Source organism: Centroberyx affinis, unplaced genomic scaffold (assembly GCF_046629955.1).
Source record: "Centroberyx affinis isolate AG114_WGS23_722 - 3 ecotype Tasmania unplaced genomic scaffold, CSIRO-AGI_Caff_v1 ptg001272l_1, whole genome shotgun sequence".
In the NCBI taxonomy this organism is placed as follows: domain Eukaryota; kingdom Metazoa; phylum Chordata; class Actinopteri; order Beryciformes; family Berycidae; genus Centroberyx; species Centroberyx affinis.
Genome location: NW_027279781.1, coordinates 246,802 through 258,162, shown reverse-complemented (window position 1 = coordinate 258,162; position 11,361 = coordinate 246,802). Strand labels below are relative to the sequence as shown.

General features: G+C 43.9%; 1 protein-coding gene across 1 annotated transcript; it reads left to right on the top strand.

The window, feature by feature from the left end:
• The first annotated feature begins 420 nt into the window (after nt 1-420).
• LOC139648903 (peroxisome proliferator-activated receptor gamma coactivator-related protein 1-like) lies at nt 421-10,653 on the top strand. Its single transcript, XM_071525153.1, has 13 exons — nt 421-546; nt 2,061-2,165; nt 3,085-3,243; nt 3,538-3,627; nt 4,264-6,178; nt 6,363-6,416; nt 6,592-6,702; nt 7,182-8,232; nt 8,312-8,515; nt 8,820-8,904; nt 9,016-9,137; nt 9,257-9,408; nt 10,244-10,653. The coding sequence occupies exons 2-13, from the start codon at nt 2,061-2,063 to the stop codon at nt 10,342-10,344; spliced, it is 4,149 nt and encodes a 1,382-aa protein (XP_071381254.1). The 5' UTR covers nt 421-546; the 3' UTR covers nt 10,345-10,653.
• The last annotated feature ends 708 nt before the right edge of the window (nt 10,654-11,361 follow it).

Below are 11,361 nucleotides of genomic sequence, written 5' to 3'. Positions count from 1 at the left end.
CCCACTGTCTAGCAGTGAGGACATCACTGCCCCTCTCACTAGAGGCGGGGTTGATTTGCCGCCGCCACGGAATGCTCCGCCCTGGTCGCCGGTTTCCGCCTGTCATGTGACCGGGGTACGGGCGCCCTTAAACGAGTGCACCCTTTCTATCAAACTGCTACCCTTCATTATTTAATAGGTGACATCAATCACAGACCATAGCTGTCACCTATTAAGTCTATTAGCATATGTGTGCGTTTGCAGAAATATAAAATTACAGTGTACAAGAGAGCATAAAACTCACTGATAGTCTACATGAACAGATGAGATGTATGTACAACTGACCGGGGGTCGGATGTTGTCTCATCTGCTTATGATATAGAGAAAAGCAGATTGTGGTTACAAACTGACTCCAGGTCGGTTCTGTGCTTTGCGCCGGCGAACACGTGTCTCTTCCTGCCAGCAGACCATGTGCGGAACAGCAAGATGGCGGCACGGTGAAGGGGCAAAGACAGGAGTTTAAATGCCGGTAACGCCGAATATCTGACCAGCAACACCCTCAACGAGGTACCAGTTTGCTGCATGTTTATTGATTTTACATCAAAATAAATGCAGGTGAATGGGTTTCGAAAGTATCGGAGGGGTTTTATGGGTGCGCGAGGGCCATGTGAGCGCATGGCGACACGTGGCTAACAGGCTAGTGTAGTACTACCGAGGTTAGTGATTAGGGACTTGGCTCGGTCAATGAATCAACGTGCTCGGTACTATCCGGGTACGAAAATAGCTTTATGTAGTTATATATTATCACATTACCTCTCCACACATGTTTACATTTCATTCTGCCATTCGTAATTTACACGGTTCAAACAGACGGGGAGTTCTGCCGTTTAGTTTTCTCTCTGGAACAAGATGTTCAGAAGAGACTGCTGCACCCACAGGGAGCAGCTATCAGTGTCCAAACCAGCCAAGTCAGTGTCCTGCTTCCTACTATGTCCCTTTTTCATTTTTACTTTTAATACCCCCATTATACTCTCCTTTTGTCCTGGCACAAGCTTATTTTCAAGATTAAGCCAGGCAGGCATAGGGAGACTCTGCCATGCAGCCACATTTGGGCCAAATATCTGTCTTTATTGTTACAGGCCCAGAGAGCTCTGTTACAACAAGTGTGTGATTGGTTCCCACAGATGGTGTGCAGGTTGAGACCCGCCTCTACAGCCTCGTGTACCCATGGGTTTGGGTTAGGGTTACTCACTAGTAAACTTGCTCTCTTTAAAAAAAGATACTTGGGGAGCTTAATTTTCTCTCCTTTGGGAACAATGCCTTCCTGTGGTTTAACTACACTTGTTGATTGTACAGTCAAGTTCCTCTCTGCATGAAGTTTTTATTTTTATTGGCCATTCCAGTGTGCCCACATGTCCTGAATGTGTTAAAATGTCTAAAAAATAATAATATATTATCGAAACTCCAGGCCTTAAAAGGTCTTGATTACAGTTGAACTATTTTCAGTCTTACATTCAGTTTTAGAGGTAAAATGTAGTAGCGTCTTGGTGTGCTTTTTATTTATTTATTTATTTTTCCAGGGAGAAATGAGCCCAGTCACGTATGATCTGTAACAGAAACTGAAAGCATCTAAAGACCTAACAGATCTAGTTGCTTTCATATGTCATTCCAATCGACTTAAAAAATATCCTCAAAAGTCTTAATATTTAATTTGATAAAACTTGCAGACACCCTGTTTCAGTCCCATGCACTCTCATGCTCAGTTTCACAAACATGGATTAAGCCTAATCTAGGCCACCCCATATTATTTTTTTCATAGAAATATTTGATGCCTTGTCAAAATATGCATTTTTTCCTGTTTATGTTCACAACAGACATTAATCTCAAACTATTATCATATTGCATCCGTTGTCCTAGCATGTGGTCACACCTAGGGAGAGGCTCACGCAAGTAGGCCATGCCCAGTGCGCATGGGTGTGTACATATGCACAGTTGTTGGTGTCAGCATGTGAGTTGACATGAGATGGATAAGGTAATAAGATCTTATTTTCTCTCTCTCTCTCTCTCTCTCTCATGGGAAGATGGTCCTGACCAAAGGGGAAGTGGAAGGCATGGAGATGGACGCACAGTCTGTCATGGACCGCTCCATCCTGGCCATCTTGGAAGACTCCACAGTTACTTCAGAGGTCAGAATTGCAGCGCATCATTCTTCTTCACCGCTGTCGACCCTTCCGAACGACGTCTGCAGTGTATTTAGAAACAAATGGGTTCACATTTCAGGGCCGCGGCATTTGTACATTACAAAGCTAAAAGACACCTCCTTTTTTCACAAATCTCTTCAGGGTCCGAGGTAACATTTGCAAAGCACCAAATGCCCATGATATTTGTGTTTAGTTGATAAATCATTAAGGGTCACCCGTCACAATGGCCAGTAACTTTTTGAGATGGAAACATTTGAGTTATTGGTGATGGTATTCTGTTAGGCTACATCACCACACAGCCATCTTGGTAGGAAACTAACAGGTGATTGTAATAAATGAACAGGTGATTGTAATAAATGAACAAGTGATTGTAATCAAATCAAACACAGCCAATGAAATGCATGTGACATCATGGGAATACTATGAATATAAACTCTTTGGTCTTTGCCTGGTCTCACACTTTGTCCCTTATAAGATCACCATACACTCTCTGTTAACCAATCAAATTACATCTTTACACAAAGGGATAGTGTCTAAACTTCTGCAGACTTTTCCTCCTGTTTTATCTGTTGTCTGGATGGTTAACAAGCCTGACATTAGCTGAAACTTAAAGGATAATTCTGGTTGTTTCCACCTGGGCCTTATTTTCCTAGTTCAAAATTATGTAAATTACTTCACTGTAGAGCTACATTCCTTTCAGTTTGCAGTGAGTCCAGCTCTCAGATACAATCCAAAGGGGCCAAGCAAAACTTGCAGTCAAACCCAAAAAGCAAAACACACTGGCAAACACCTGAATTGTCCTTTAACTTTATATCTATGTGGCGAGTCACTTTATGATGAATTACAAACTTGATTCATTGTGTAAGTGAGTGGGTAAGTTTCTAATATGGTCCCCGTTTTTCAGGATAAGAGCAGAGTGGAAGAAGAGAGCGAGACTACTTTGCTGTCAGCCCTTTCTGAGATACTGGACAGTGTGGAGGACGATGACGGGACTCTGTCTCCCTTCGACACCCTGCCGGACGCTGAGCTCCTCACACACCAGGACCACAGGGACAACTCTCCGGTAGGCACACACATGGGGCTTTATTTACTAAGCGTTTGCAGTGGTGTTAATGCAGTCGCATGTGTAAAAAAAAAAACAAAACAAAAAAAAACAGTGGCAATTCTGATCTACTAACTGGTGTGAATAAGCATTTTGCTTGTGGAAATGGGGTGGAAAAAATGCTTTCTCAAAATGATCACACAGACCAAGTGGTTGGCTGTCTGTTACCCCCAGTGTTGATAAAAGAGAGTGAACCACCTGGCCAATTTATAGCGTCTGCGCCTGTTAATTTTTCTCATCCATTTCTTGTTTCAGTTGAGGAGGCTGTTGAGTCTAGCTGGAGCTGCACCTGACAGGGATCCTGTGTGTTATTCCCCCAAGTCCTCCTCCCTGTCACCCTCCTCAGTAAGTATCGGGTATATGACTTTCCCACCAGAAAGCACAACTTGAACACAAGTCCATGTCGGACGATCAAGTCAGGGAAATCGGAATTCTAGATGCAACAGGAATTAGCCGAGTTGTGATGTTGCTTCCTTTTTCAACATGGCTGACGAAAACATTGCACTGCAACCTTTGTGTCTGTGGGATAAGCTTCACTGAGTTAGCTTTGTTAGCTTGCAAACAAAAAACCTGATGCTGCTGTTGTGCTGGATATAGTAAAAAGTGGCAGTGTGCACAACTCCAAATCTTAAACAATGTATCGGGTGCACGGTTGTGGCAAGGATCAAAACAAACAGAACACCGGCACTCACAGAACAATAATCTTCTAATTTATTATGGGCAAAAAACGAATGCGTTTCAACTAGAAGCCATCATCAGCGTGATCAGCTGTTGTGCTGGAATCAGGACTCAGCTCTTAGATTATGGCTTCTTTATTGCATATATGTATTGGTCAGCATACAAAGTCAGAGTATGTCTAACAAGTGGCTGCACACCTTTTTACAGAGAAGTGTAACCCTAACCCTAATAAAGAAGGTCTGTGAGAATAAAAATATTAGACACTCATGATTTTTAAATCATTCTTCTTTTCCCCCTTTTTAGGAAGAATCCATTGCTGACAGACTGAGAAGACCTAGACTCAGATCTCTGAATGTAGTATTCACAGAGAGGAGTGATGGAGAAGATGGGAGCAAAGGAGAGAGCAACAGCCTGCCACTGGAGTTCATACAACCTAGTCAGAAATCATGTCACTCCACAAATTCATTTGAAGTGGGACCTAAAAAAGCAGAGACTGAAATTGAGGTCTTCACCTCAACATCTCTAGTCAACCTGGTGAATATTATGCACCCATACTGTCTCAGGCTGCGCTTGGAGGAGGAGGGGAAGGACTGGGTGAGCACACCCAGAAAAATGACCTCTTCTTGGGGTAAACTGAGGAAAGACCACACATTATCCTCTCAGGGAGAGATATGGAAGTATGAGAAGCCCTCTGGGGACAGTGACGAGGAGATAAATGTTGATGTATCTGATGACGAGACAAAGGAAGAGGAGGGAGATGAAAGAAGAGTTGACGCCAAACTACTGAAGAGTGTATTGCTGAATCGGGACTCATCCAGAGCTCAGCCATCCAAGGAGAAGAAAAAGGTGAGCTTCGGCCCTGTTCAGGTGGCTTCCTTTGATGTACCTATGGAAAAAGAGTCCAATGTAAAAAAGCTGGTAAGCGGAATAACTGAGCAGACATGTGAAATGGATGTTTCAGCTCCACTTACCAGCACAAAAACACCTGAAACTCCAGTTGGCCCAGCACCTGAGCACCTAACAACAGCCTCTTCAGAAATCAACAGTGACAAGGCGGAGGTAACTGAGGCTCCGTTTGTTCTGCCGCCACAAGGCGAGACCAAGGCCAAATCACTAAGCCTTCAGCAGTATAGACAGCTGCGCCAAAAGAGACTGCCCCTGGTGGAGAAACAGGGGAACTACACCACCAAGTGGCCGTCCCTCTCTGAGCCCCCCAAAGAGCTGACTCCCATACTTGGTTTACAGGGACAGAGACATAACAGATGGGGACCAAAGATGACACACAATCATCCAATTGGTACCGGAGTTGGTACTGATCATTTCAGTGGATCTAAAACTTCTGGTTGTAAAACTTCATCCTCTCGTGTCTCGCTACCACCCAGGCCTGACCCTGTGGAGACTAAACCATCTAATCATGTACGTCATGGTGGATTGAAACGCCCAAGAACTGAATCCAAAATCCTCTCACCTGCTAGTCCACTCTCAAGCCTCACAGCTGCCCCGATTGTGAATGCACCTGAAAACAGGAAAAGTCCAGAAAAGAAACCAACATTGCTCAGTAGTGATCCCCCTAATCCCGTCCTCCTCCCACTGCCTGCTACCCAGCCACCTAGTGACAGGACTAGTCAACCAGTGTCGCCATCTACCACCCACTCCTCACCAGAACCCAAAGTGGTGTTCCTTAACAGAGATTCCAGCCTTGAGAGCACCAGACTCCTGCAAGAGATCCAGAAGAAATTCTCAACCCAGCATCCTAACAGAGAGCTATCCTCTCTAGAGCCAAAGTCCAAGGTGTTGTTACTACACCAGGATCCTAACCCAGACAGCACCACTCTGCTTCAGGAAGTCAAAAATAAGTTTTCAAAGCAACCTTCAAAAGAAGAGCTTCTGTCTTCATCTCCAGTACCGTGTCCTACCGCAACACAAGCTGAATCCATTTCAGAATGCAAGAAACCACCGCCTCGACAACACAGTCAAAGCCCCACAAAAGAAACCAAACTCTTGCCAAAGATTCCTCAGTCGCCAAGCCCAGATCTGATGAGACAGACCAAGTGTCCTTCCTCCATGCCATACTCCACTCAGCCACCCACTCCCGTAAACGCTCCCATCCCAGTGAAGGAGAATTTGACAGGGTTACTCCTCTGCTTTTCTCCCCCTGAGGAACCACCATCCCCTCCTCAGCTTAACTGTACAGTACAGACTCCTGCAGGCGACTCAGGTAAGATGTTGTCATAGCTGTGGAATCTGACTTGAAGAAAGCAGTAGATGAGCTAGATGTTTTTCATCAGATATATTGAGGAAATTAAAATGTCACTGAGAAAAAGAGATAACTGAGAAATGAGGGAAACAGATTATTTCCGAAGCATTCTTTTCATGTCTGTCTGTGTTTTATTCTGTTTCAGGGATTGAAGCCCCTGATCTGACGAGCCTGCTGGAACAGTTTGAGGAGACACAAGGTGAGTGATCAGACTACCAATATACTGTACTGTTTAGTTGGAGGCTGAGGTCCAGCGTCTTTGAGCACCGAGAAAAGCGCTATATAAATGTCATGTATTATTATTATTTATTATTATTATTTCTTTGTTTAGTTAAGCTCACCTGTTGCGTCTCTTTTCATCCTTCCTTTTCCAGCCAAAGATGAGAATAAGTGTGAGAGTGACCTGGATGCGACACCTGAAGACATTTCTGAAGCATGTGATCAGGCCAGACTTTTGGAGAGCAGCTGCAGTAGCAGCACTGTGGGTAAGCGATTGACAGGACTCCAGACAAATCTTTACCGCCACTGGTGCTGCTAATATTTTCATTCAGTTGCCCTCCTGTTGATCTGGGGACCACAAATATGTGGCTTTGTAAATATTTTCATTTATTGCAGTTAATATGTCAGTCATTGTGTTGTATAAATTTGATGAATGTAAAGAATTTGTTGCAACTAGGCTAAATCAGGCAACACTGACATCCTCCTTTAAACCAAATGTTTGGTTTACTATAGTCAGTGTTGAGTTTTCAACCAATTCAAGTCATGAATTTCTTTCCTTTTTAGCCAAAAAGGTTATCTCATACTGTATATCCAAGTAAAGTTGGTCAGGAATATATTTGGTTTTCCATGTGATTTTTTTTTTTTTTTTTTGTAAATTGATGGACATATGAGAAACTAATATGTTGTGTAGAAGGGTTTTGTATGATTGTGAATAATTACTTCAGGGTCTGTTTTTTCCTTTCAGAAATGCTTGGGTTGCTGAGTGCTTGCCTCTTGAACATTGAAAAACCACTCTGCAGTTCAGGACCAGATCCAGTTCGTATTGCAGAACTGGTCGATGCACCACAGTCTCCAAACTTGCAAACGCTCAAAGACTTGGACCTTGACACAACTCTAACTGCAGCACCAGAGATACTCAGACCATCATCTGTGGAACCTCTTGAGACTCAAAATCAGGAATCTTTTAGCACTTCAGAAATGCCCAGCACTTCAAAAACCCTCAGGATTCTGCCACCTCTTAAAATGTTGGAGTCTGTAGACATACCACAGCCTCTCAGCACTGATATCATCCTCAGCACTCAGGATCGCGCCCCTGCCAATCAGCAGCGGAAGCTGTTTTCTTTAGCCCTCCAGAGGAAGCAGCCTGCAACACCTAAAACTCCCCCATCCAAGGCCATTCAAATAATTGACCCCCGTCCCCTACCGTCCAAGAGGACACACAATAGTCCCTTAAAGTCTTCTGCCACCCAAACCTCTTCTGAGATGCTTTTATCTGTATCCTCAGACCATGATTACTGTGCGCCTGTGGATCGTTCACTTACAAGTGCTACTCTATGTAGCAAAACTCAGACTTCTACCCCTATGGATATTTCTAACCTCACACATAAAATGCAGATGACGACCCGTGACTCAAGTACCACTTCTGAATGCAAAAAACACACCACAACCTGTGAGGTTAACACCGCTGTTGCGCCCGTTAATAATTCTGAGAAGTGTGTGCGGCAGCATCTCTCCGAGGACCAAAGCACTAGACCAGAGACGGACCTTGCCCTGCCTATTTCAGACGGTGCCATGCCAGAGCATGAGTGTGGTCTTGCAGGTGATGCAAAGGAAGACAGAACAAAGCCATGCAGTCCCCCGACTCCTCCCCCCAGCCCTCCTGGCAGAGGGAGGGAGAAGAGGGTGACAAGGAGATATCGGAGAACGTCCCCTCGTTCTGATTCAAGCTCCAGCTCTCCCTCCTCATCTTCATGTTCCTCATCCAGTTCCTCGTCTCGCTCTCCGCAAAGGAAGAGGTATTCATCATCTGTTGTTCCTGTTCCAATTTTAGTCTTTCCATGTCTCCATCAGTCTCATTCTCAGTCTGTCTTGCAGGCTCCATCGCAACAGTTCGGAAAGCAGTTCCTGCTCATCGTCCCCCTCTCGCTCCGTTTCTCGCTCCCCACCCCGGCGGTACAGGTTGTCTTACTCCAGATCACGATCTAGCAGGTCAAGATCCACATCTTGGTCCCAGTCCAGGTCCCGGTCCCGATCACCATCTCCTCGGGTCCGAAGGAGGCAGCGGAGAGATGTGTACAGGTCAGTAGGTGATTGTTCAGGTAGACATCTGGATATGGAAAAGGGGAATTTAAGTGTAGGGCTGGCTATTGTCTGAAACTTTTCGGTACAGGTACCTTGAATTTGATACTGGTATCAAAATGGTACCTTTTGATACCTAGACTGGCTGAAAACAGTGTGTTTACGCACTCTTTAAAATTTAGTCTGTAGCACCGAAGTGATTTGGACGATACCAAAAAAGCACAGACCATCGGTACCCAGCACTGCTTAAATGTAAATTTCACAGAGTCTAAATGTGTAATCTCAACCTCCCTCCTTTTCTCAGCCCAACCTGTCATCGCAACAGCAGTCGAGAGTCCAGGCGGCGCAAGAGACAGCATGAGATGAGGATTCAAAAACTGAGAGCCATAGTGAGTTTAAGATTATTGGCTTGTCAGCTGATGTGTTTGTGGTTTTTGTTTTTTTTAGTTATCCATTAATGAGTAATGATAATAATCTTGACAAAAATGTTCTCTTACCAGGATGAGCGCAGGGTTGTGTATGTGGGCCGCATCCGCCGGTCTATGACACACGACGAACTGAGAGATCGCTTCTCTCTCTTCGGAGAGGTAGAATGTGTCTCCCTTCACTTCAGAGACAGAGGGTAAGTACACAGGAGTAAAAATGTTTTCTCGGGTTTACAGTGTATTATTTATTTTGTTTTTTGGCATCACAATTCATTCATTTATCACTATTCAAATCATGCACCTTTGGTTCCCATAGCGACAACTACGGCTTTGTCACATTTTACAACATGGACGACGCGTTTGCAGCCATTGAGAACGGCAACAAAGTGCGGAGGCCTGATGAGCTGCCGTTTGACATCTGCTTTGGTGGGAGGCGACAGTTCTGCAAGTCGAACTACGCTGATCTAGGTGAGAGTCTAAAACAAGGAAAAAAAGCAGGGTGCATTTCATTTCTTTCACTCCTTGTTTATGAACATTGAAGCACAGTCACCATTACTTTTGTAAGCCGCATTGGAGGCAGAAACCATAATGATTTAATTCCTGAAATGTGAATAAACTGGTTGAATTAACATCACACTGGACTTTCCATTGTGCAACTTGCACTTACCACCGAGCACTTTATTAGGAACACCTGTACATCTGCTTATTCATGCCATTATCCAATCAGCCAATCATGTGGCAGCAGTGCAATGCATAAGATCATGCAGATACAGTTCAGCAGCTTCAGTTAATGTTCATATCAAACATCAGAATGGGGAAAAAAATGTGATCTCAGTGACCGTGGCATGGCTGTTGGTGCCAGACAGGCTGGTTTGAGTATTTCTGAAACTGCTGATCTCCTGGGATTTTCACACACAACAGTCTCTAGAGGTTACACAGAACGGTGCGAAAAACAAAAAACACCCAGTGAGTGGCGGTTCTGTGGACAGAAACGCCTTGTTGATGAGAGAGGTCAGAGGAGAATGGCCAGACTGGTTGGAGCTGACAGAAAGGCTTCAGTAACTCAGATAACCTCTTTACAACTGTGGTGAGCAGAAAAGCATCTCAGAATGCAACACGTCGAACCTTGAGGCGGATGTCACTTTGTTAGCCGGTTGACACTGAGCTGAAAGCCGATACCTACCCAGTATTAGTAAGGTGTTCCTAATAAAGTGCTCAGTGAGTGTATTTTTACTGTGGAAACGAGACTGTGACTGGATATGTTTAACATTATATTGAATCTAACTTTCCATCTACTCCTCAGACTCGAATAGAGATGTGGACCCGGCTCCTACCAAGAGCAGGTTTGAAGAACTGGACTTTGATTCATTACTGAAGCAAGCCCAGAACGGACTGAAGAGGTAGCAGAACCTTGTAGGAGGAAAAGAAAAGCCACGGTGGTGGGTCAGGCATGGGAAAGATGAAGAAAGTCTTTCATGTGAACCTCAGAGCTCCATGCTCTTACTTTTGTAGCAAACTTTGTATATTAGCAATCTTACTTTGAATTAATTTTTTGACTCTAAAAAAAGCATGCATGAGTTTTTGATGTGTACAGGTAATGTGTACAAAGATGTAACAATTAATTGGAAAACTTTGATTATAATAATGGAGCCTGATACTGTTTTTGTTTGCATTCCATAACACTTAAGTTTTGCATATTTGTATATAAGAAATAAAAGCAATGTATTGTGTTTCCTGATCAGCTGTTGTTTGTTGTGTGTTGTTTTTTTTTATGACCTGAATACTCAGACCACACAGACTGGTTGGTCAGCTGTGAGGACAGTTGAGGTTCCTTCTGGAACTGGGGAAAAAGGTTTCTCCTAACTCAACATCCATATTGATAGGTTTTAAGCAAATATTTGCATTCAGTTGCTTCCCAGCTCTACATGAGCAGGTAGGGACTGGCCTTGACTCAAATGTACAGAGATTAATCTTCCACTCCTGCTACTAGTTTATGGACTTCACTCAGGACTACAGGTAATGAGTGAGGTGAGGTGAGGTGAGGTGAAGCTTGTACATGCATATCCTGCTTGTACCTAGGCCTTTTGTGTCCATTGAATGTATAGGCTATTCACTAACACCTACTGTACATGCAGGCTGGGGATAAGGATCCTGTGCTTTTTAAATCTTTAATTATAGATTTTCACACTCGACAAACTGCAAATGCTAAATTGGAAGCATCATCATAATCTGTGACATCACATCAAGATATTTCCTGTGCAGCTACAGTGGAGTTTGATAGCAGAAAAAAAAAATCTTAACATTGATGGTAAACATCAGCTTTTGATGTCAGTCTCAGAATCAAAGGGCTTCTTTCTAGACTCAACATTTTGCACCGATGTTCAACAGTCATGCAGGGAGAAATCTATGGTAGAAGGGGAA